General features: G+C 43.0%; 1 protein-coding gene across 1 annotated transcript in view; it reads left to right on the forward strand.

Annotated features, from left to right (window-relative positions):
• myg1 (myg1 exonuclease) overlaps positions 1–26,005 on the forward strand; it is a 213,705-nt gene that overhangs the window by 132,872 nt on the left and 54,828 nt on the right. Inside the window, exons 5-6 of the mRNA XM_060910257.1 lie at positions 11,911–12,033; positions 12,143–12,324. Coding sequence (XP_060766240.1) covers positions 11,911–12,033; positions 12,143–12,324 — 305 coding nt within the window. The remainder of the gene's footprint in view (positions 1–11,910; positions 12,034–12,142; positions 12,325–26,005) is intronic.

Consider the following 26,005-nt stretch of genomic DNA (forward strand, 5'->3'; position numbering starts at 1 on the left):
GAATGAATATTTCCCCCCAGCTGGTGCTTAGTCTAGAATGAGATTTGCCAGACGATTGCAAGAATAGCTATAATGTCAAGCCTACACGTGAAGTTTAGCACAGTGAAGCGTGCAGTGCACTTGCCAATCAACCCGTATCACACATCTGACGGGATGTGCCAGTAAATTTGAAATTAAACATGAAGGTAGGCTTATGTGATTTGGTTGAATGAGTGTTCAGTTTGGTGCTAAGCAACTTCAGATCCAGGATCAGTTTATAGAGGGTGATGTTAGAATTGATGTGTTTAGGAGCTGACTAGTTTTAAAATGTTTAATTTCCAACTGTGGCTCGTGATGCTTTCAGAATTTGCCACATCCCAAATTTGGGTCGTGACCCACAGGTTGAGAAACGTTGATATAAACTACATACAAAACGTGAAGGAATTGTGGATACCTCAGACCAACACATAATGGCTGGCAATTGATTTGCTTGAAACACAACACTAAACTGGTCATCATTTCAGAACTTTTTAACACTGGTTTGAGTGATTCTGCCCAACAGGAAGTCAGCCATTTTGTATTTTCTGCATTCTTCACATATGTTTAGCAAACTCTTTGAACACCTTTAGAGTTCCTTGAAATTTATTTGGAATAAACTTGAGACATATGTGATGATAAATTGTGAAGGAATAGTTGATACCTCAAATGTACACATTAATGGTGAGCAGTTGATTTTCTTGAGATGTGACAAAACCCAGATGCAAAGTGGTTCATGATCATGATACGGTTACTTTAATGTTCATTAAATTTGGCATGAGTGTTGTTTTAGAAACTTTTAACATTGGTGTGAGCAACTCTGCCCAAAAGGAAGATGGCCATTTTGGATTTTCCACATTTTCACATACTTTTAATAAACTCTTTCGAACTCCTCCTATAGACTTCATCAGATTTCACTGAAAATTGGTTGCAATAATCTTCAGACATGCATGATGATAAATTGAGAAGGAAAAGTGGATAACTCACAGGGATACTGATTTGCATGAAACAACACACCAAAACAGGAGGCGTTGTTTTTGTTTTTTAAATTGGTTTTACCAGTCCTAAATCTTGCATGGTTATGAATGGCTCAGTCCTGATTACACCAGTGTGGCAATTATGAGGTCATGGTACTACCAATACCAATACTGCAGGTTGAGCTAGGGTTTATATATCGATTTTGTGGGTTTACCAGAAGGGGTGTTTGGTGTGTGTATGTGTACAACCCCAAAACCAAAAAAAAGTTGGGATAGTGTGTAAACTGTAAATAAAAACAGATTGTGATCATCTGCAAATCTCAGAAACCTTATATTTCATTGACAATAGTACAAAGACAAAATATCAAATGTTGAAACTGAGATACTTTATTGTTCTTTGAAAATATATGCTTATTTTGAATTTGATTAGATTACTGTAGTAATCCCTGATGTTGGTGGGGCACAGAAGCACGGCAGGCGAGAGTTGGTGTTCACACAGACACTTTATTTTGCTGTTTTCACTAGCTTTTTAGCTTTTCTCACACACGCAACACACACGTGTTCTGGTCAGGGGAGAGATTCTTCTCTGCTCTCCCCCTCCTTTTATACTCCATCCCTGCAACAAAGACGCACACACACATTAATTGACACCAGGTGTAATGACTTAGCCACTTACCTTCCCCGACCCCGCTCTCCATTCACAGACTGCTGTTTGGCCACGCCCCCACTGCCACATACCCCCACCGCCTGACTCAGGCTGGGGAGCCGTCCATCCTGAAGCTGACCCCCCCGACGGGACAGGAAGTCCGCCACCACCATCTGTGCCCCCAGCCTGTGGATCACCTCGAACTTAAATGGCTGGAGAGCGAGATACCAACGGGTGATCCACGCATTGGCATCCTTCATGCGGTGGAGCCACTGGAGGGGTGCGTGGTCCGAACAGAGAGTGAAAGGGTGCCCCAGCAGGTAGTATCGGAGGGTGAGGACAGCCCACTTGATGGCAAGACACTCCTTTTCAATTGTGCTGTACTTGCTTTCGCGCATCGACAGCTTTCAGCTGATGTACAGCACCGGGCGCTCCTCACCCTCCACCTCCTGGGACAAAACGGCCCCCAGCCCCCTGTCTGATGCATCAGTCTGCAAAATAAAGGTGAGAGAGAAGTCAGGGGAGTGTAAAAGTGGCCCCCCACACAGTGCAGCTTTTACCTCAGAGAAGGCCTGTTGGCATTGCTCCGTCCACTGGACCGGATCTGGAGCCCCCTTTTTAGTGAGGTCGGTTAGCGGGCTGGTGACGTCCGAATAGTTAGGTAGAAACCTACAACAATAGCCAGCCAGCCCCAAGAACCGCCTCACCTCCTTTTTGGTCTTGGGCCTCAGGCAGGCCACAATCGCTGCAGTCTTGTTAATTTGGGGACGCACCTGCCCATGACCCAAGTGGAACCCCAGATACTGTACTTCCACTCGCCCAATCGCACACTTTTTCGGGTTAGCTGTGAGGCCCGCTCGCCTCAGCGACTTTAGAACAGCCCTCAGGTGTTCCAAGTGCCGTGGCCAATCATGACTGTAGATTATGATGTCATCTAGATAGGCGGCCGCGTAGGCAGCATGAGGGCAGAGGACCCTGTCCATAAGCCGCTGGAACGTAGCGGGCGCCCCAAACAACCCAAAAGGGAGCATGACAAATTGGTGTAAACCAAATGGTGTGGAGGAGGTCATTTTCTCTCGGGATAGAGGAGTCAAGGGGATCTGCCAATATCCCTTGGTTAGATCCAGTGTCGAATAAAAGCGAGCAGCGCCTAACCGATCAAGCAACTCATCAATGCAAGCCATTGGGTACGCGTCAAATTTAGACACCACGTTGACCTTTCTATAGTCCACACAGAACCGGACCAACCCATTGGTCTTGGGAACCAGGACCACTGGGCTGCTCCAGTCACTGTGGGACTCCTCGATCATGCCCATTTCGAGCATGGCCTTGAGTTCGTCCCAAACCACCTTTTTCTTGTGTTCGGGCAAGCGGTAAGGGCGGCTACGCACTACCACCCCCGGGGGTGTTTCTATGTGGTGTTCTATGAGGTGGGTACGACCCGGAAGGGGCGAGAACACGTCGGAAAATTCCTTCTGCAACTTGGCTACCTCCGTGAGTTGGGTCAGCGAGAGGTGGTCTCCACAAGGGACCGGAGGGGTCCGAGATGTTATCTTTTTTTTTACCTCCGGCCCCAGTTCCGCCTTCTCTGGGACTATCGACACCAACGCCACAGGGACCCCCTCATTCCAGTGTTTTAAAAGGTTGAGGTGGTAGACTTGCAGTGCCCCACCCCTATCCGTTCGCTTCATCTCATAGTCGACGTCCCCGACTCGCCGTGTGACCTTGAAGGGCCCTTGCCACTTGGTGACTAATTTAGAACTCGACGTGGGCAATAATACGAGTACTTTGTCTCCCGGTGTGAACTCTCTAAGGTGTGTGCCCCTGTCATACAGCCGGCTTTGACGTTCTTGTGCCTGCCGTAAATTCTCCTGGGTTAGGTGCGTGAGGGTGTGGAGTTTTGCACGCAGGTCAAGAACATGCTGGATTTCATTTTTACTCGGTGAAGGTACCTCCTCCCAGTTTTCCCGCAGCACATCCAGAATGCCACGCGGCTTATGCCCATATAATAATTCAAAGGGAGAAAACCCTGTGGAGGCTTGTGGGACCTCTCGTACTGCGAATAACAGGGGCTCGAGCCACTTATCCCAATTACGCGCGTCTTCACTTACAAATTTCCGGATTATGTTTTTGAGTGTCTGGTTAAATCGCTCTACTAATCCATCCGTTTGTGGGTGATATACACTGGTGCGGATTGACTTAATCCTCAGTAACCCATACAGCTCGCGCAATGTGCGAGGTACCTTGGTCTGTCAGGATTTCTTTCGGAATCCCGACCTGGGAGATAAAGCGGAAGAGTGCCTCTGCAATACTGCGTGCTGAGATATTGCGGAGAGGTACTGCTTCCGGATATCGCGTTGCATAGTCCACTAGAACTAAAATAAAGCGATATCCCCGTGCTGACCGATCTAATGGCCTGACGAGATCTATCCCAATTCGCTCAAACGGGGTCTCAATTAGAGGAAGAGGGCGCTTTTGGAGTGGCCGCAGGATTGACTAATTGGCATTCACGGCACGCCGCACACCACCGATGGACATCCCCGCGAATCCCTGGTCAATAGAACCGGGCCACTATTCGGGCTAGTGTTTTGTCTTGCCCCGAGTGTCCAACCATGGGATTAACGTGAGCCGCATGGAATACGAGTTCCCTACGGCTCTTTGGGATTAACAACTGGGTTACTTGTTCCTTAGTTTGAGTGTCCTGCATCACTCGGTACAATCTATCTCTAATAATGGCAAAATAGGGGAAGGTCGGTGCCGCGCTCAGCTAAAGAGTTTGACCATCGATCACTTGGTCAAACGCATGCCGCAGAGTCTTGTCCCGCGACTGCTTTAACGGGAAATCCCCAAGGGACTCCCCAAGAGAGGGAGGAGGAGCGGGCTGCTCCTCACTCTGACGCGGTATCGACGTGGATGGCTCTGCGACAGCTTCTCCAGCCAATGCCACACCAGGATCTTCCCGTGACCTACTAGGGCAGGACCCACTACATGTTAAATACTCCATTAATTCTTTAAATCCCGGGCAATCAGTACCCAAAATAAACGAGTGGGTAAGACGAAGACTAACCGCCGCCTTTATTCTATGAGTTTGGCCCCGGAATAGAATATGGATAGACACTAGCGGGTAATGGTGAACATCCCCGTGCACACACAACACCTTCACTGCTTGTGCTCCCCCCAATGCCTCACCTTGCACCAGACGTTGGTGAATTGAGGTCTGATTGCAACCAGAATCCACGTGATGTGTATCCCCTTGAATACTCACCGGTATGCGATACGTTCCGGCCCGATCGGGGGCGGTTTCTGGCGCATCAGGGATCCGGATGACAGCACCCACCTCCCTTGCAGAGCTCTGACTCTGGAGACACTCCGATTCCCCGCCACGCCAGCACTCCGGCCCAGGCTTTCCCTCTGCACTGGTGTTATGGGTGTCACTCACCTGAGGGGGAGACAACACAGACACAGAAGAGGGAGATGGGAGGACACCACGGGTGCAACAGGCCGGCTGGGGAGGAGCCAGCCGGCGCCTTCGTGGCAGGGGAATGGGGTGGAGAGGGCGACAAGAGATAGGAGGGAGAGAGAGAGAGGGAAGAGAGGCGAGGGGAGACGCCTCGTCTGCCTGCCATCAGAGCCACCTCTAGATGGTCCTCCGCCAGCTCGATGGCTCGTTCCAGCGACGCCGGGCAGTGACACTGGACCTATTCTGCCGTTCCTTCCGGAAATTGAGAGATAAACTGCTCCAGTGCCACCAGATCGATGATCTCCTCGGCGTTGCGGTCTTCCGCCCTCAGCCACCTCCGGCAGGCATCCCGGAGTTGCTGGCCAAATGCAAACGGCCAGCCGACCTCCTTCAGTGTCAGTGTCTGGAAGCGCTGACGATGTTGCTCCGGGGAGTGGCTGAGCCGCTGCAGGATGGCTTTCTTTAGGCCTGCATAGACCAGACAGCTGTCAGCAGGGAGCTGCTGCGCTGCGAGCTGCGCCTTGCCAGTCAGGAGCGGAAGGAGGTGTGCCGCGCGCTGCTCCAGCGGCCACCCCCACGCCTCGGCTGCTTGCTCAAAGAGAGCGAGGAATGCTTCTGGATTGTCCTGCAGTCCCATCTTCGTGAGGGTGGTGGCCGACGGCCCGGCTGGCGTGAGCAGGTGCCGGAACGCCTGGCGATCTTCCTGCTGGGCCAGCATCAAGGCATCGAAGCACTGCTGCTGCTCCTTCCGGAGGGTGATCAGCGCTTGATGCTGGTTCTGCTGGGCAGTAGCGAGGGCAAGGATGAGCTCTTCAAACGGGGAGGACTCCAGTGTTCTCTTCTGTGTCCCGGGTTTCGGCACCACTGTAGTAATCCCTGACGTGGGTGGGGCACAGAAGCACGGCAGGCGAGAGTTAGTGTTCACACAGACACTTTATTTTGCTGTTTTCACTAGCTTTTCAGCTTTTCTCACACACACAACACACACGTGTTCTGGTCAGGGGAGAGATTCTTTGCTCTCCCCCTCCTTTTATACTCCATCCAGGCAACAAACACACACACATTAATTGACACCAGGTGTAATGACTTAGCCACTTACCTTCCCTGACCCCGCCCTCCATTCACAGACTGCTGCTTGGCCACGCCCCTGCTGCCACAATTAGATTAGATTCACTTTATTCATCCCACATCAGGGAAATTCACATGTTACAGTAGCAAGAAAATGTCAAACAGATAACAAATAAAACTGAAATAAAAATTAGACAAACGAAGGATTAAATACAAAGGGCTATTTGCATTATCTACTGTGAAAAAGTATAGAAAAATTGCCTTATTGAGAGGCTCGGAAAAATTGCACATTACAAAAATTTGCCTGATATACAATTTCAGTTGCTCAACAGTTCGGGGTCTCCTTCGCTGTATTTTGCGCTTCATAATGTGCCAAATTTTTTAAATGGGAGACAGGTCTGGACTGCAAGCAGGCCAGTTTAACACCTGGACTCTTTTATTGTCAGTAACACATTTCAAAAAAGTTGGGACAGGGGCATGTTTACCACTGTGTTGCATTACCTCTACTATTAACAACACTCTGTAAACGTCTGTGAACTGAGGAGACCAATTGCTATTGTTTGGAAAGAGAAATGTCCCATTCTTGCCTGATATGCAATTTTAGTTGCTCAACAGTTCGGGGTCTCCTTTGCTGTATTTTGCGCTTCATAATGTGCCAAATGTTTTAAATGGAGACAGGTCTGGACTGCAAGCAGGCCAGTTTAGCACCTGGACTCTTTTATTACAGCGCCATGCAGTTTTAATATGTGCAGAAAGCGGTTTGGCATTGTTTTGCTGAAAGAAGCAAAAAAATCTTTTGCCAAGGAAAGCCTTCCCTGAAAAATATTTTGTCTGGATGGCACTATATTGCTCTGAAACGTGTATACATCATTCAGCATTAATGATGCCTTCCCAGATGTACAAGCTACCCATGTCGTGCACTAATACACCCTCATAACATCACAGATGCTGGCTCTTGAACTGTGCACTGATAAGTCGGATGGTCCCTCTCCTCTTTAGCCTGGAGGACGTGATGTCCATGATTTCTAAAAAGAATTTCTACCTTTGATTCATCAGACCTCGGGGACAATTTTCCACTTCACCTCAGTCCATCATAAAAGAGCTCCGGCCTAGAGAAGGTGGCGGTGTTTCTGGATGTTGTTTATATCTGGTTTTAACTTGCATTTGTGGATGCAGTAATGAACTGTTTTCACAGATGATGGTTTTCTGAAGTGTTCCTGAGCCATACAGTGATTTCCACTACAGACACGTGTCTGCTTTTAATGCAGTGTCGTCTGAGGGCCTGAAGATCACAGGCATCCAATGTCAGTTTTCAGTCTTGTCTCTTGCATACAGAGATTTCTCCAGATTCCCTGAATCTTTTAATGATGATGTGTGCCATAGATAATGTGATCCCCAAATTCTTTGCAATTTGATATTGAGGAACGTTATTTTTAAATTGTTGCACTTTTTGCCCACGCAGTCTTTCACAGAGCAGTGAACCCCTCCTCATCTTTACTTCTGCAAGACGCCGCCTCTCTGGGATGCTGACCTGTTACCAATTAACCAAATTAGTTTTTTTTTTGTTTGTGTGTTTAGCATTACACTTTCCAGTCTTTTGTTACCCTTGTCCCAACTTATCTGAAACATGTTGCTGACATCAAATTCAAAATGAGCATACATTTTTCAAAAAACAATAACGCTTCTCAGTTTTAACATTTGATATGTTGTCTTTATACTATTTTCAATGAAATATAGGGTTTCCATGATTTGCAAATTATCGCATTGTTTTTATTTACAGTTTACATAGCATCCCAACTTTTTTGGAAGTGTGTGTGTGTGTGTGTGTGTGTGTGTGTGTGTGTGTGTTGAGACACCTTTTTATTAACCCCGCCGACAGTAGTCGGAGGGGTTATTATTTTCACCTGCGTCAGTCTGTGTGTGTGTGTATCTGTCTGTCTGTCCGTGTGTCTGCAAGATATCTCAAGAACCAATGGATCGATTTGGACCAAATTTTGTACATGTGTTGCCAATCACCCAGGAAGGAAACCATTAAATTTTGGAGGTCAAAGGTCAAGGTCATGGCAGAACTTCGAAATTTTCACCCAATGTATTTTAATAGGGAAAAGGCGGGGTTTGCACTCGTTAGAGTGTCCCTGTCTAGTTTTGTATTGCAGTGGTGCAGCATATACACACTTCATCAGCTCCAGAGTGCCCCCTAGTTTGAAAATGCATATTTAAATGCTTATGGAATGCACGGAGATTCAGGAAATTTGCCCAACTGGATGTCATCCATTTTGCCTCAGAGTATGGTCAAATGTTGTTTGATCATTTGCCTTGGGTGTGGGCAGTGAACTCCATAGCGTTCCTAACATTTCTGAATGAGTTTATCTCTGTAGTTTTCACAAAGTTTGTCCAATCTTCACAATTTTTTGTGGAGGCATTATCAATTCAAGTCAAGTTTATTATATAGCGCTTTTAACAATAGACATTGTCGCAAAGCAGCTTTACAGAAATTGTCTTTAACCCTCTGGTGTCTGAGGGTATTTTCTTGCACTCTAATGATTTTGGCATGCTCTGATTTTGTCAATTTCAACAAATCTAAGCAGTATTTTCAAAGTCATATGGCTTTCATATTGAGCACAAGCTCAGCTACAATAATATCTATATAGTATGATTGTACTTTTTAAAAAATAACAGATAAATGAAGATGTTTTAAAAAGCAGTTTTAGAACTGTGTTGGAATATGTGAAAAAAACATGACCTTACCCATTCTATCGAACCATTTTGGTCACTTGAGGTGGTTCTGTTCAGTCTTAGGAATATACCAAGCACAAAATCTTAAATCTGCTCCATTGATTTTGGACAATTAACTGGCCATCAAAAAAAATGTATGTCCTATTGTTTTGGGATAGAGGGTTGGCGGTGGGAGGATGTATTCAATGAAAACTGTAAAAAATAAAATTCCATTCAATGAAGAGTGAAAACCCCTCCCACTGCCATCTCTTAATCCCATCAGATTAACTTTTAATCCCATCAGTTCAAGTCACAATAAGGTAATGTTTTTTTCACACGTTCCAACACAGTTCTAAAACTGCTTTTTACAACAGCTTCATTTATACTGGTATTTGACTTTATTTTGGTATTTGACTCTCTTCAGTGCATCTTGAAATTAACTCTTGCACTATTTTACTCAGTTCAGAGCTACAACCAACTGTTACTCTCTTACACAGTTACTCTGTAATACTCATCATCAGTGTCGCGGTTCTCAAGATTGAATTGAATCACTGTCCTGAATCATCCGAAGCACATAAAATCCGTGTGCTGTCTCACAACAAGTTTTACCTCCAAATAACCTGAACTATGTCTGACAGATTTTATTCTGTTTATGGTGGGCATTCCCACTGTGAAAGAGAAACCAATGGAAACTGAGAGTGAACGTGATTATCATGCCGTTACCAAGTGAATAGTCTTTTATGAATGCGTAAATGGGTGCTCCAGCTCTGGTGTGACTGAGTAAGGTGACAAGTATTATGCTTCATATAATTTAGGTAATTTAAAAACGATGATATTATTTGGCAGTGGGCACATCGGAAAGTGTAAAGTTTTTGTCAATATGTTTATCATGCTTGTATGATGAAAAACTCTCAAAGATATTTATCTAAATTCATGACCTACTCATTCTAAACTTGCTGAGCTTTGCCGGCAAAGCTCTCGACCCCAGAGGGTTAAACATGAACTAATTTTATCCCTACTCTATCCCCAATGAGCAAGCCTGTGGTGACAGTGGCAAGGAAAAACCTCCCTCAGACAACATGAGGAAATAAACCTTGAGAGGAACCAAACTCAAAAGGGAACCCATCCTCATTTGGGTGATAACAGACAACATATTTATAAATAACTTGCTTCTATAACGGTGCCCTATATAGTCACAAAGTATAACTGTGAAACCAGGAAATTCATTATAGTTTTAACATGAAGTCTGTTTTGTTGAAGTTATAAACTGTTCATTGATGGAAACTTGAGTGCAAAACTGTTCATGACAACTGCAGTCCTAGAGTTACCAAGTTAACTGTAGTCCTTAGCCATAAAAGCATTACTGTAAGTGTCCAGAGCCATCTTCCAAGTGTGACTTTTGACTGTCCGTGTGGGGCCATCCTCTACAGGAGCAATGTGATGAGACTCCAGCCAGACGTAGGGCATCAGGATGGATCAAGCAGGTATGAGGAGCAGAAGAGGTCAGCATCTCAATCTCAGGATCGACATGTAACTCAGAGGGACAGACAGAGTGGGGGGGGGGGGGGGGGGGGAGAAAACACAGGTTGTTAGGTATACCCAAATGTCACCTGATGAGTAAGAACAGTATACATTTTGCGCTGAGTGCAAGCAGGGACTCTGGCAAAACTAACTATGACAGCATAACTAAAAGGAGAGAGCCAGAAGGTAACACAGGCACGAGGGAGCCCCAGGACATAAAGCACTACACCAGCCAGCCACTACATCATTAACAAACCCAAGTGAGTGGGGGACTGACAGCATCCATCCATCCCAGTTTACCAAACACTCTATGCCTGAGGACCCTCCAGATCTACTCCTTTACCTAATAAAACTAACAAAAAGCTTGACTAAACAATTTTCAGCCTAGACTTAAACACTGAGACGGTGTCTGAGTCCTGAATACTACTTCGAAGCCTGTTCCATAACTGTGGGGCTTTGTAAAAAGGCTCTGCCCCCTGATGTAGCCTTCACTATATGAGGTACCAGCAGATAGCCTGCACCGTTTGATCTAAGTAGACATGGCGGGTCATAAAGGATCAGAAGTTCACTCAGGTACTGTGGTGCGAGACCATTCAGCACTTTAAAGGCCAATAGTAGTATTTTATAATCAATATGAAATTTGATGGGGAGACAATGCACTGTGGATAAGACAGGAGTGATGTGGTCATATCTTCTAGTTGACGGACGCACCATTTCCTTGGAGTAAGTTGGGGCTCGCTAGCTGCCAAGCTGGTTACAGGCATGAGTTGCGGCGCTTGCTAACGGAGCCTAGCCGAGGAGCTAGGATGATCTCAATGTGCCTAGAGTGACACTCTAGTATATCGCCACCATCTGGCATCAGAGAGAGTGGCTTTTTCACCCATCTGCTATATTGCTCTGAGACAGTTCATTGGATTCATGTTAGCTTTGAAAGAATTATTAATTATAATGATATCCACATGTCCCGAGAGACTCTGGTATAGTACCGCTATCTGGTAACAAAAGTGGCTTTTTCAGCACTCTCAGCTTAGTTTAAAAAATAAATAAATAAACCCTCTTAATTGTCATGTTGTGTTAATGTCATGTATCAAAGGAGGTGCGAATGTTCATCGCTGCTTGTGGCCATATTTAACTACTGTTTCTCTATTTTCCTGTATTTCAATAAATCACATCTTATTGACCTTTTATTGCCTTATATTTATTACTTTGATACTGCATGAAGCCAAACTATTGAGTACTAATCATTTTGCTGTTATTATTATTTCTCTCAAGTTCCATTGTGGTTTTACAAATCTTTTAAATAAAGCTTTTAATTTTAAATCTATTTAAAATTGTACCCTATGAAAGGGGATATTTTATGAGACTGTCTGTCTTTATTAAACTGATTATTTTATTAGACTCAGAAATTAAATTTAGAGTCATGGTACCTGCATTTTGGGTACTTCATTTCCACTACAAGTGTTTCTTAAAACAAAAATGTTGCTCAAAATTTTTATTTTGTTATATAGGAGGGTTTTAACAAAGCCATTGCCCTGGTGGGAGCAGAATTCCTAGATCGGTTGCATTACTATCAAAATGCATGGCTCCCAGCACGAGCGATAGTGGAGGCTGCTATTCAGACAAGATATCAGGTAAACAAGATTTGCAATAATTATTTGCAACATATGATGTTCAGTGAACATGTAAAGAATTGCAGTCTTGCATGTAATGCTTATTCTTAAGATGGTTGTTCATACTTAGGTGGATGCCAGTGGAGAGATAGTTTTGTTGGCTCAAGGTGGGTGCCCTTGGAAAGAACATCTCTTCTCCCTGGAAAAAGAACTTAAACTGGATATAGAAATAAAGTTTGTGCTCTATCCAGACCAAAATGGGCATTGGAGAGTCCAGTGCGTGCCAGCAGGACTCAACACATTCCACAACAGGTGAAGGTCAATTAATTGAAGTTGTTGGATTTTGGTTTTGTTAGTGTTGAAATGTTAGCTGTTGCGAATTACATTTCCATTTTATAGCTTTTCAAGAGGTATGATAAATCATTTAAATATATTCAGAGCAGTCACTTGGTGATTTGTCCAGCCATTTTCAAGATAGATTTAAAAAAAAAAAAAACTACTAACATCGTTAAATTACTGAAATAATATGACCATATGGTCAAGTCAGATGCCTTATATAACAATTTTGTTGGGTAGATCTGTGCTTGACACTGAGTAGACTCTGTGTGAGCAACTACCCAGGTAACAATTTTACGTAGTAACTACGTACTTACACCATAGTGGTTTGGTAGATGTTATGTAGTGTTTTTACGTAGTTACTACGTAAAATTCTGGACTACCAGCAATGTTTTTACTACGTCGTAAAGTTACGTAGAGAAATTACATACCCACTACCCTATGGGCACCTTCCCACTACCCTATGGATACTTTCACACTCCATATGGGCACGTTCTCACCACCTTACATTTTCACATTCTTTCTACTACCTTACAAAACCCGAGTAATATTATGCAGAAAGCATGGAAGAAGCAACAATATTTTGCATAGTCGGTGCATTTATTTCAACAAAAAATAGCTGCATCAGCCAGGTTAGGCTAGAAATGTGGGGAGAAAAAATAAATAAATAAATATATATATATATATATATATATATATATATATATATATATATATAAAATCGTGTGTACTAGTACACAGGTCATGTGTTGTAGTTTCACAGGATGAAATAGATTAATACATGTATTACCTGAATCAAATCAAATGTAATCATGAATATGCAAAGGAACTTAAAGGTATTATCCTGCACTTTTATGATGGCCGCTGGTCAGATATGTTACACTATGTTGCACATATGTTACACATGTTACACTAAAATGGCATAAAAACCTACAGAGACTGACTGCAATATTTACACACATGCCAACCATTATTTTTGTTCTGTCTCTAGAAAATATTTAATGGTGAACCAGTATTCAATAATAATAATAATAATTCAAGAAATTCTAGCAGTGAAAGAGCTAACGGCTGTCTCTGGTTTCCGAATCAGTTGAATGGTGGGTTGGTACAGTAGTTGTCTCCTTAGTTGTAGCAGCCACAGCAGCACGAGCCTGCAAATATAATTATAATCATTGATAAATTGGGAAATCTTTGTTTACCATTATATGGTCAGATTAAGTGATGTATGTACACGTAAAACATTTGCAAGAGGTAAGTACCTACAGATAATTCTGCACAATTTCATCTAGGCGCATCAGAACCTTTCTCTGATAATCTATAAAAACACATAAAAAGGAAATGTTTAGTGTCATGGGCCACATAAAAACGAGTGAGCATTATGCATTTATGAATTAAAGCCATATAAATTTAAAAAATGGTTGAATTTTATGATAAAATGCCATACATCAGTAAGTAATATTATTGGTACTGGATGTCACTACACAGATATTCAGACTGATGGATCACAAATGCAAGTCATTTATTCAAGTAGTGTTTCTATCTTTTCATAAAATGTGTATGCTAGCATGTCTCTTTTGTAAGTAAGAATAGAACTCACTGTCTATTTTGCCGTGGATCTGTACTCCTTGGCCTGAACAGCGCTTCAAGGTCCTCTGTATCTGAGACAAATTTGCAAACCAATTAATATCTTGCAAAACGAATGGAATTAATTAAGCTAATGGTAAGATTTTACTGTTTGTCTTTAATGAATGTAATATGCAAACCTTGGAGATGAATGATATTACCAAGAGATAAAAAGAAATTCCACCCAAGTTAATTTTCTATAGATTGCATAATCAATGCATGTAACAGTAAAACAAACTGAAATGGTGTGGAACAGCTTTATGAAACATTCCAAATACCCCAATCAGTAGTCTACATATGTTACAGAATAAATTTTGTGAAACAATTTAGTTTTTAAATTTCACCAAACATTCATATTAGGATGCATGTTTATCAGTTTATATTGTAACAATACTAGATAACTGAGTAAAGTCATCTTTTGATTGAAATCAAGAGGTAGTTAAACCTTCACAGCTTTAAACCATGGTTTAAAACAAGTGAATGAAATTACCCCATAAAGGATCCACACTAACATTCAATAACAGGGTTGCCACTGGGAGCCGGGACTCCTACACCACGGTCATCATCCCCCACAAACAATATGGCGCCGCGGCACGCTTTCCTGCGGTGGATACTCATACACTAAAATTCGTTAAAATAAACATTTAACAATAACATTTGCATATAATATATTGTCAGACTTAATCACCTTACATTCACATAGTGACGACAATAGCAAGGGTAACATTCTTACCTTGAAAGATTCTGTCGATCAAAGCTCTCCAATTATAACGAAACACCTTCCCTTCGCACAAATAAAAAAAAAAAACTGGGATGCGGGAAGTCAATCCTTCAACGGGTTTTGAAAGACCGACGCGATCCGGAGCCGGCAAAGCATGATGGGATAGAGGTCAGCCAGCATATGCCCTTTTCCTGCCAAGTTAACAGGGTGGGGTGGTGGAGAGGGTCACAGGATAGGGGCTGGTATTGGATTTGGAAAAAAAAGTGGGGGGAAATTGATAATTTCTACAAAGAACATCGACGAACGGCCCGAAGGCATGCGCCCTGGAAAATGAAAATGTACATGTTCATTCAGTGAATCTGAGCATATTTTGAATAATTTTGCTTGCTTCAAGCTTTCTGTTGTGTTTACTCTTTTATACCTACCCCCCTCTCCCCTGGTCACTGAAAGGGGGTGGGGGGTTAAGCCCCTCCCCCAGATCCGCCACTGGGGGATCACAAAAATAAAAATTCTCAATCACACATCACAGGAATAGAAACGGGCTCAAATCACGGGTCACGGAAATAATTTGTTGGCAATCACGGATCATGTGAAAGTCCTCCCCTTCAGTTAAAGTTTTGCGTGTACCGAACATGATTTTGGATAAAAAAAAAAAATACCACTAATAGTTGTATTAGAGGGTTACAATGCAGATAAACTGATAAGACATTCCTAACTGCAAAATAATGAATCTACGAACTTTTATTTCATTGAAATGGCCTCATTCAGCGCTATTTTAAAGTTAAATAAACCACAATCAATTCATCAATAGATCAAGATCACCATTGTTAATGTTATTCATAGAGACATACAACAAAATGTACGAAAGCAAATTATTAATACATCGATCATCAAATAGAAAATTCACACAACATGTAGACTACATAGTAGGACATACGTCACTGGATGGTCGCCAGATAACGTGTCCATTACGTATTACCCCTACGTTGTCGTTATGTATTGGCACAGCGTTGTATTAGGACGTGTCTACTATGTAACTACGACGTATTTCCCTGACATTACCAAACCACTACCTAACCACTACGTCGTATGTACGTGTGTTTGCTGGGTAAATTCATCTGTGCCAAGTCAAACTTTTTCCCAGTTCTACAATATCACCTCTGGATGCAGGCAACACTCTCCTGAACTTGTGCACTTTCTGCCCTGTTGTGCAGGCTAATTTCACAAAGTGAGGCTAGTCACAGGCACTTTTGGAGTTTGTGTGAGTTAGAGGGTATTCCTCAATCTTGTGCCACCCTATTGATTTACATACCTGACTGTCAATGTTATCCATACAGACCAAGATGCAGTGGTATCTCAGCACTTGCAGTTAGAACTTGAGGGCTAACTAGACTGCCCTTAATTGTTAAATTGATTCCAGGGAGTCCAGATTGGTCCCAATGACCTTTCCAGCTTTCCTTATCAGTTTGTTTAGTCTTCTGGGATCTCTTGCTTTGATGCCACTGTTCCAAGCATACTGCTAAATAAAAGATGGTGCTTGCAACAACCAACTGGTATGCAGCATCCTGTTGCATACATTCAAAGATCTGAGCTTCTCCCAAAAGTTAAGTCTGCTTTGTCCCCAAGGTACTTATAAGAGTCCACCACTTTCACATTCTCCCCAAGGATAGAGTGAGGATTCAGTGGAGTCTAAAGTTCACCACCATCTGTTTTGTCTTGTCGATGTTGTTCCTTTCATATCACTCAACAAAGCTGTGAATTCAGACTCCAGCCCTTCACTTGCACATCCTGCTACATCTTGGTCATAAGAAAACGTGTTTAATTTGTACTTAAATTATAAGGTGTAGAACAGTGTGAACAAGAAAGGGGAGAGAAATGTTTTTTAAAAAAATTTGTGAAACAAATTTTACTGACAAGTGGGTTACTGTTTAACAGGGTTCATCCACTCCAACCATCCAGGGCCTTATTTACCAGTATATGTACTTCACTTGCTTTCTTATTTGACTTTTGGAGTGAATACATATTCCAGTGTGTATGCATATATATTTGGTAATAACTACATATAATGACACATTTCCAGTTAAATAGTAACCCGCCTGTAAGTAAAGTGAACACGCTCAATGAGGCAGTGAATATTTCATTTGTCAGTGTCATACCTTGCATTCTATTGGTTGGTGAATTTTGATAGGGTTGTTTCACCAAAATCCAAGAGAGTGTACAGAAATTTGTGAACAGAAGATTCGTGAGCACACACAAGCAGTCTGGGTACAAGCAGGGGCTGTTTGAGAGAGAGAGGGCAGGTTTTTTGAGCAGGAGCAAAGCAAATGTGCATGCAAGCAAGAGCTATTTGAGAGAAGTATGGAAAACCTTACAAAATCTGAACATGAAAAAAACACACTTTTGATTTAAGATGTGGGGGGACTCCATTGGGACATAGTTTCTCAATTGCATGAACTGGGGTCTGGTTGGCAGGTAGTGGTTCAGGAGGTTGTGGTGATATCTACCTTATCACCTTAAAGCATATATGCAGAGCCATGGCCTCATTTTCATTTATAAATGCCTTGAGACCTCAATAATGGCACAGGAATAGTTTTAAGCGTGAGCAATAAATCTAATATAGTAATTTTTACGATTAAAGTGATTTATATAGGTAGCAGTCTGAGTGAATGACCTTGACATCTGTAACGTCACAACAGGAAGTCTATCGGTCTCATCACCGTTCAGTTCAGTTGCACCAGTCCTCCTGGAGCGTGAGTCAAGGGTTGTTGCTAAAACCGGGCACGGAATGGGACGGGACATATCACTCGGGCAGTGACCTCCCCGTGGTTGTTGCTAAAACCGGTGACATCCCATTCCGTCCTGGGTTTTAGTAATTGCCTGAGCCAAGCAGTAATGGCGGAATACACAGTATGGAGAGAATGAATGGAGCAGCTGTCATTTCTAAACTGGATATTGCTGCCACCTCACCCTTATGTAGAAGAAGTGAATGAACGGAGAACTGAACAAAAAACTGAAAGATTGTTTTGAAACAATCGGCCACAAGATCGGCCTTCAAGAAGCAAGAACACAGACGGGTAAGCTCCAACTCTCATTTGGATAAAAAAAAAAACAACAAAAACATGATGTTTACCTGCATTTAGATTAATACATGTAACTTGTATTGTGTGTTTAAGTTACCGGTATAAGATTATTTAATTTGCTTCAGAATGTGATTGTCTCAGTCCTTCTGATTATTTAATTAGCCTTTTACGCTTTATCAGTGAAAATGCATGCATGTACATATATGTTGCATAAGTTATAACATCTATCCTGTTTTAATGAGTCAACCCACAATCAAGGAAGTCAAATCAGTCTTAGTTGAGCAAGTCGGTAATGGTATTTCTTACTTTCACCATAAATTATTTATTTATATGACTTTGGCCTATAGCTGTCAAAGGCCTCAGCCTTAAAACCGGTTCCTGCTGTGACGTCACACACTCTGGGCTGGCTGGCTCGCTCAGTGGGGCAGCTCAAATGCCAACTTTGCGGTCTATTTTAACTCTCAAAAACATACATCATGGATTAAAGTTTTCCGTCGCTACGACGGATTTCCATCAACTGGGAGCGCTAAAGGTCAATAGTGAGAGTGATGCAGATCCGAGGGAAAAAAAAGGGGGTAGGCCCATAGGTCTGACACCGATGTGATTTAGAACTTCACCAAGCTGCTGTGATTGCCTGTTGTTGAACCCTTTCTTGTGCTATGTTTGAGTATATGTAAAGGAATAAGTTGTTGCGCTAGATAGGCCTAAATAAATAAATACAGCCTACACTACTGTCTAGTCCCGGGGAGGCTCAGCGTAGGCAGCGAGCCACGGTGCTCGGCTTGAGTTTCGTTTCTATCGGTGGCTCCAGCCCGACTTTGCACGCTCGTAACTCGGCCAGGGGAGGTCCCAGCTTCTCCAAACTTGGCAGCCAGCGACCTCTGCCCTCTCCCCAACGAACCAGCGCTGCCAGGGCGGGCCAGCCCCACGCCTCGGGACGCTATTCACCCGGACCCGGCACCGTGGGGGGGCGAAAGGGGGCGTCGCCCCCTCGTGGCTACAGCCCCGCCCCCTCAACGGAGACTCAGATCACTTAATTGTTTTCTTATGAAAATATAATGTATTATAGACGTATTAATAATTTGCATTTTCAAATACGAAATATTAAGTGGTTGCGTATTGCACAAAAATACATTTCACATAAATCACTACTAAAACTGGCACGGTAGAACAAATCTGATTGGTTGTTATGACACTTACAAGTGCACTGTCTCTGCAATATCTTATAATATGCAGTCAAGTTTACGGGAGTAGTCTTTCCCCCACCGAATTAAACGAATTCAATCACAATATTGTGAATCCATTTTCTTTCTTTGTAGGCTAAGTTTATCTCCGTTTATGTTGGTGTATGTGTTCATACATGGTCCGCTTTGTGTGCAAATAGCGTAAGAATATGTGTCGTTGACGTCACCCCTCATGCAGTGGGGGTGAAAATTCATCACTTCAGAGTGTTTTGTCCCCTACACGCCTAAACTGGGATCGCGGATTAAGTGGTTAGCGTTGACTTGGTGCGAGTCAGGAAGGCTATTACTGGTGCAGGAATTTTGTTTCATCAGTGGAGCCGCCGTTAAAAGGAAACTGATGCTGAAATGATTACATAATTTTAAATTATGATTTTGGCCACTGAGCCAAGTACCTTAGACTTGCATTGACGTTTTGTTTTCATGCCGCGGAGCTATTTGTATGTATTTTAAATTTAAAGGACTTGCCTGTAGGTTTGTGTGTGTTGTTTTATGTTTGGCATCTTTCCGGTTGTAACGCGTGTCTGTGAGAAAATTGGAGGGGAGGGTTAACAGGTGGGCACGGGAGTTGATAAAGCGCAACTGCCCTGGTAATATGTCACATGATTTTCCCGTACTAAAGCAACCTTCGGGGCCGTGGTTTTGTGGTTGGCGCAGTTAATTGTTTGAAACACGTTGTCAGACCGCCATCACTACTACACACTATATGAAAAATATTTGCCCCCTTGCGATTTCTAATTGCCCCCTTAGTAAACTGTTCCTGGCGCCGGGCCTGGATTCACCCTGAGGCGAGCCGCGGCGCTCTGCATCAGTTTCCTTTTAACGGCGGCTCCACTGATGAAACAATCTGGCTGTCCTATTACTAGGCAACTACTTGCCTACTACTAATACTAGGCCTATTGTAATAATAATAATAATAATAGTTGCCTATTGAAAGGCAATCAGGTGAAAAATCTAAACAGCCCTGTTGAAGCCACAGCAAGATCTATGCTATTAAGCCTTTTGTAGGTTAAACAGGCTTCGGCACACAATGTTCTGGAAAGGCTGTGTTTTTCTTTGGTTTGATTAGCCTACGATTTAATCTTTAAACATTATGGTTTCAGCAGTTCGTTTAAACATTGGAGGCTGCAGAGTCGGGCTGCAAGATTTCCCGACACTTGTTTAAGATGCCAAACTTCATAGTAAGGAGAAAATAATTCCACAGTATTTAGTGCCTCGTCAGTCTCAAAAATTAATAGTGAAGGACCAACGCGAATTAAGTGCCAAAAAAAACATCTCGTAGGCCTATATTTTACATTTTCAAAAAAGTCTGGAATTGGAAGTCGGTCAGTGGAGTGTAATGAAGTGTCTCATTCACTAAGCACAAAAGGTCGGAAAACAGTGGAGAAAACAGCTATTGCTTAAATAGGCTACTAATGTTTTACATTAGTAATTTAATGTATGTGACAAATAAATTCATTGATTAAATAGATAAAGAAGCGAATACTCCAAAGCTCAAAATTCAGGAAAGTGGCTCCGGTGTCGCAAGTGCACAAGAACAGTTATTTGAAAGTTAACCTAATGAATTTGTGCGTGCGATTTCATGAAGAACTGGGACAATTGGCATTCGGTGAAAGATTCACACCTATTACTCATTATATTCACGCGCGCCTTCTCGCCCACTGTTGCTTCGTTGTCCCGATTTATACGAGTGTCTGAAGATGGAGTTTTCAGAAATCTCCACTCTGCCCAGAGTTTGCAAAAGTAGCTGTTTTCAGTGACTGAAACCTCCGTATAGGTGTGAATGAGACGTGCACCCGAATAAATAAATATGCGTCTTTTTTATCCGGCTACATGTAGGCTATCACTGCACAAAGCCTCTAATGTTGAAATGGTAGTAATATTTGTTAAAATAATAGTAGGTTAATTTCCACATTAATTGGTAAAATGGCCCAAGGGATGTGATGGGGGGGATGGCCGTTTTATAAGGGGGATGATTTGAGATTTTTATTTCAGAAGGGGGATGCCATCCCCCCCACATCCCCCCTCAACTCGAGTACTGCATATAAGGCCATATTTCACCGGACATAGGCCCTTCGATTTCCATCACTAGAGCGCGTCAAATTACTTTCGGTTTTGCCAGCATGGACGCGCTTCTTTTAAACAAAGGCACAGATGTGTCAGACATCGACAAAACGGTAAAGAATAAGTGGAGATGGGCTTGGCGAAATGAAATGGGCGATAATGGCAAGCTCCTGCTGCTGTTCCAAGGAAAAAGAAACAAAAACAGGCATCAGGTGTTGCCAAACTAGATGCCTTTGGCTTCACTGCGAAGAAGCAGAAAAAGTGAACTTTCACTTTACTTGTTTCCTGGCTTTATTTCAACAGATTTTCTTATTTTTCTTTCTGTTCCACTCTTTTGAAAGCATGGTTCAAGTTCGACTGCACTTGCACTTTTCTCTTAACCACTGTTGTGCATTACTAAAGTACTGTTGAAAAAATAAATTTGCACTTTGCGCTGAAAACTTGATGTTTCATCATGAATAGCCAGTAATGACAATGGTCAAGTCTTGCCTTAGCTTTAGTCATTGTTAAAATTATGTAAATGTACTATAAGTAGGGGCCTAGGGGATAATGGACAACACAGCGTTTAAAATTTGACGCATCACTGACGTGGTAGGGGCCAACGACATGGAGCTTTTTTTTCAGTCAGATGATTTTTTTTTTTTGCTTTAATCCATGATATATATTTTTAATTCCCATTTATGCAGCATACAAGAGTTAAGGGTGGAGATACTATCCACTCAGAAATGTATTTAAAAATATAGGTTATGCGTATCTGCTTTAAGTTTTTCACCAAAGAAAAAGGGTTGTATAGTGTGAAAGATACTGGAAAAGTCAAAGAACATGACCCTCACAGTACTGCCAGATTTGTCTGAGTGGGAGTGGGCACTTTGTAGTCGATAGATAATGGCATCATGTACACTGAATTGGTGTTGATACACAAACTGTAGGGGATCCAGCAATTTGCCAACTTTAGGACTGAGATATGCAAGAACTAATCTCTCCAGGGTTGTCTTTACTTTTGGTTCTCTCTGTCCTCTTTGTCCATTACTCTATAAAGTCTCTTCTTGTTTAGGTGTTCCTTCAGCTCAGTGATTTATCCAGAGTTTATTGTTTGGAAAGTAGTGAACTTCTCTGGTGGGAATGATGTTTTCAACACAGAAATTGATGTCTGTGACCATTATACTGTAAATGTCCTTCCCATGTGGGTCACAGAGTACATCTCATTCTGTAAAATCCAAACACCCACACAAAGTCTCCACAGCTTCATGAGTCCATTTCCTAAAAGATTTTTGAATGCTGGATGTTGATGGGGAATGTGTAGCTGGTGGTGATCAGGACCAGATTTTGATCTGATCTGCTGAGTAGGGGAATACACATTCTAACATTTACACTTAGTAAATTCAGTATTTTGGGTTCTGGGTTCGAACCCAGCGGCTGGTGAGGGCCTTTCTGTGTGGAGTTTGCATGTTCTTCCTGTGTCTGCGTGGGTTTCCTCTGGGTGCTCCAGTTTCCCCCACAGTCCAAAGATATGCGGTTAGGTTAATATGGGACGGCCTTGGGCTGAGGTGCCCTTGCTTCCCGGGCGCTGTTAGCATGGCTGCCTACTGCTCTGGGTGGCATGGTGGTGTAGTGGTTAGCACGGTCGCTTCACAGCAAGAAGGTTCCGGGTTCGAACCCAGTGGCCGGCGAGGGCCTTTCTGTGTGGAGTTTGCGTGTTCTCCCCGTGTCTGTGTGGGTGTCCTCCAGGTGCTCCGGTTTCCCCCACAATCGAAAGACGTAGTTAGGTTGACGTTCGGCAGCCTTGGGCTGAGGTGCCCTTGAGCAAGGTACCTGACCCCTGACTGCTCCCCAGGCGCTCTGGTGTGGCTGCCCACTGCTCTGAGTGTGTGTGCATGTTCACTGCTTCAGATGGGTTAAATGCAGAGGATGAATTTCACTGTGCTTGAAGTGTGCATGTGACAAAGGTTTCTTCTTTTCTTCTTTTTCTGTGTGTGTGCATGCATGTGTGTTCACTGCTTCAGATGGGTTAAATGCAGAGAGGAAATTTCACAAGTGTGTGATGAATAAAGTTGTGCTTTCTTTCTTTTTTTCTTTCTTTCTCTCTGCTCCAACAGTAAGCAGAGTGTGGAGAGTGAGTCATGGCTGAAGCACACATGATTGCTTTAAGACTATGTGCTAAGCCTGGCTTCCCCTAAAATTTCATTAAAATTCGGCAGTGGAATGTTTACCAAAATTTCTATATTTGTCATTCAGTGGAATTGAAAATTTTAGTAAATTGAATTATATACTGCATCTCACTGCAGTATTGTGCTGTTCATTCATTTATGCAAACTGATTTGGGTGGACAGTGTAGCCTGCATGAAAATCTCCTTTGAAAGTCCCCAAAACAGCATTAATAGACACTCAGAGAAATGGTGCTTTTCTAAGACTCTGTGGCATATTCAAGTGTAATATGTTTTAATGGAATGGAACATTAACATTCATTGTACAGTAGGCTTTTCTTATGTCATTTTGAGTCCCACCTTGAAACTATGCTTCTCTGGGAGTGAATGGAAATGTGGAAGAGGAGGTTTTGTATTTAAAAAAAAATCTAAAAGTTCATTGGACAGTACACTCTTTGTCCTGGTTGGATGCACAGCTTCTCCATATGATGATAATTGAGAGGTTTCTCAAAGGGGTTGAACCTTGTAACCAGCTGCCACTCACTGAAGCAAGTGAGGGGCATGAACATGACTGACGCTTCAAACAATATCAATGCTCGTCACAGTAACTTGGAGCCGCAGTAGTAGTTATTAGATGACCTAGACTAATCTGAAACAGTTTAACACTAGTATATATTTTATTTTGGTAATATGTAAATATTGCAAATAAATAGTAAGTATGAAATTCTGTTTATTTGCGTCGATTTCTGAATTTTTGTGTAGTCTAGATCACTAAAGAAGGAAGTGACAATCAGTTTAGAATGTGTTTTATTGGCAGAATGAACTTGCTGTATATAAAGAATATAATGGCTTTGTTGTTGATTTGCTCACTGTGCTTGTATAGACATTATAAGTACCTAAACGTCACTGGTAATACTTTAATTTATTGAATATTAGCATTGTCAGGGCGGCATGGTTGTGTAGTGATTAGCACTATTGCCTCACAGCAAGAAGGTTCTGGGTTCGAGTTTGCATGTTCTCCCCATGTCTGCGTGGGTTTCCTCTGGGTGCTCCAGTGATGATCTGGCAACTTGTCCAGGGCGTACCCCGTCTCTTGCCCATAGTCAGCTGGGATAGGCTCCAGCTTGCCTGCGACCCTGCACAGGATAAGCGGTTATGGATGGATGGATTAGCATTGTTGGTTCTCATATTTCTTGCTGCAGAGATTCCCCAGTAACATTATGGTGAAGATCAGCAGCATGTCACTTTATGGATTTCAGATGGAAGACAGTGTGTTAGGCTCACATCTGATCTACCCTATATGGCCAAACAATTATGTGAGAATTGCTATTTTTTTTAGCTCCTGGGCTCCCCCTACAGTTGCAGAGTTACTTTTATGCCACTGCCGTAAACACCCCAAATCAGAAAAGGTTGGGATAGTATGTTGAAATTTAAATTAAAACTGAAAACAATGATTTGTGAATAAACTTTGGCCTGTATTACACTCAAAACAATGCAACATATTATTTGATGTTTTACCTCATGAATATTTTTGCTTTTTCAAAATAAACACTTAATTCTTGCAACACATTTCAAAAAAAGGTTGGGATGGTAAAGTTGACACTTTTGTAATGTTGCTATTCCTTCTTGCAATACTTAAAATATGTTTAGGGACTGAAGACACCAAGTGATGAAGTGTTTCAGGTGTTAAAAATTCTTCCTTTTCTCATTCTTCCTGCAAATAGGCCTTGGTGCAAAACAGTACGCGCTTGTCATATTTTTTATTTTTATTTCAAAATTTGTTATACATTCTCTGTTAGGGACAGATTGGACAGGCACTCTCTTCTTCCACAGCCATGCCTTTGTATTGTGTGCAGAATGTAGATTTGCATTGTGTTGAAATATCCCTGGAAAAGATGTCGTCTTCAAGGCAGCATATGTTGCTCAAAGATCTCAATGAACTTTTCTGCATTAATGCTGCCATCACCGAAGGGTAAGTTACCTTTGCCAAGGGCACTGACACAACCCCATATCATGACAGGCCCTGGCTTTTGGACTTGTTGCTGGTACCCTGGTACTTGTTGCTGGTACCCTCTGGATGGTCTATTTTGTCTTGGGTCCAGAGCACACAGTGTCAGTTTCTTCCCAAAAAGACCTGGAATACTGATTCATCTGACCACAATAGACCCCTTCCACTGATGTCACACTCCTCCTTGAATTGCCACCTTAACGTAGTGGAGGGGTTTGAGTGCCTCAGGGATTCTTGGAGCTATGTTGTCGTCGGGGGCATTTGCCCCGGTAGGGTCTCCCAGGGCAAACTGGTCCTAGATGAAAGGTTAGACAAAGAGTGGTTCAAATGATCCTTATGAAAGGAAAAGCAGGTATCCGAGTGCCTTCGCCCGGACCAAGGATACCGGGGTCCCACCCTGGAGCCAGGCCTGGGGGAGGGGCTAGTCAGCAAGCGCCTGGTGGCCGGGCCTATGTCCGTGGGGCCCGGCCAGGCCCAGCCCGTATGAGCAACATGGAACCACTCTCCTGTGGACCCACCACCCACAGGAGGTGCTGTGAGGGTCCGGTGCACTGTGGATTGGGTGGCAGCCAAAAGCAGAGGCCCTGGCGTACTGATCCCTGGCTGACAAAACTGGCTTTTGGGACATGGAATGTCACCTCTCTGGTGGGAAAGGAGCCTGAGCTTGTGCGTGAGGTTGCGTGGTACTGACTAGATATAGTTGGGCTCACCTCAATGGTGAGCTTGAGCTTGGGCTCTGGAACCAATTTCCTGGAGAGGGGTTGGACTCTCTTCTA

The sequence above is a fragment of the Neoarius graeffei genome, chromosome 26 (genome assembly GCF_027579695.1).
Source record: "Neoarius graeffei isolate fNeoGra1 chromosome 26, fNeoGra1.pri, whole genome shotgun sequence".
Taxonomy (NCBI): Eukaryota; Metazoa; Chordata; class Actinopteri; order Siluriformes; family Ariidae; genus Neoarius; species Neoarius graeffei.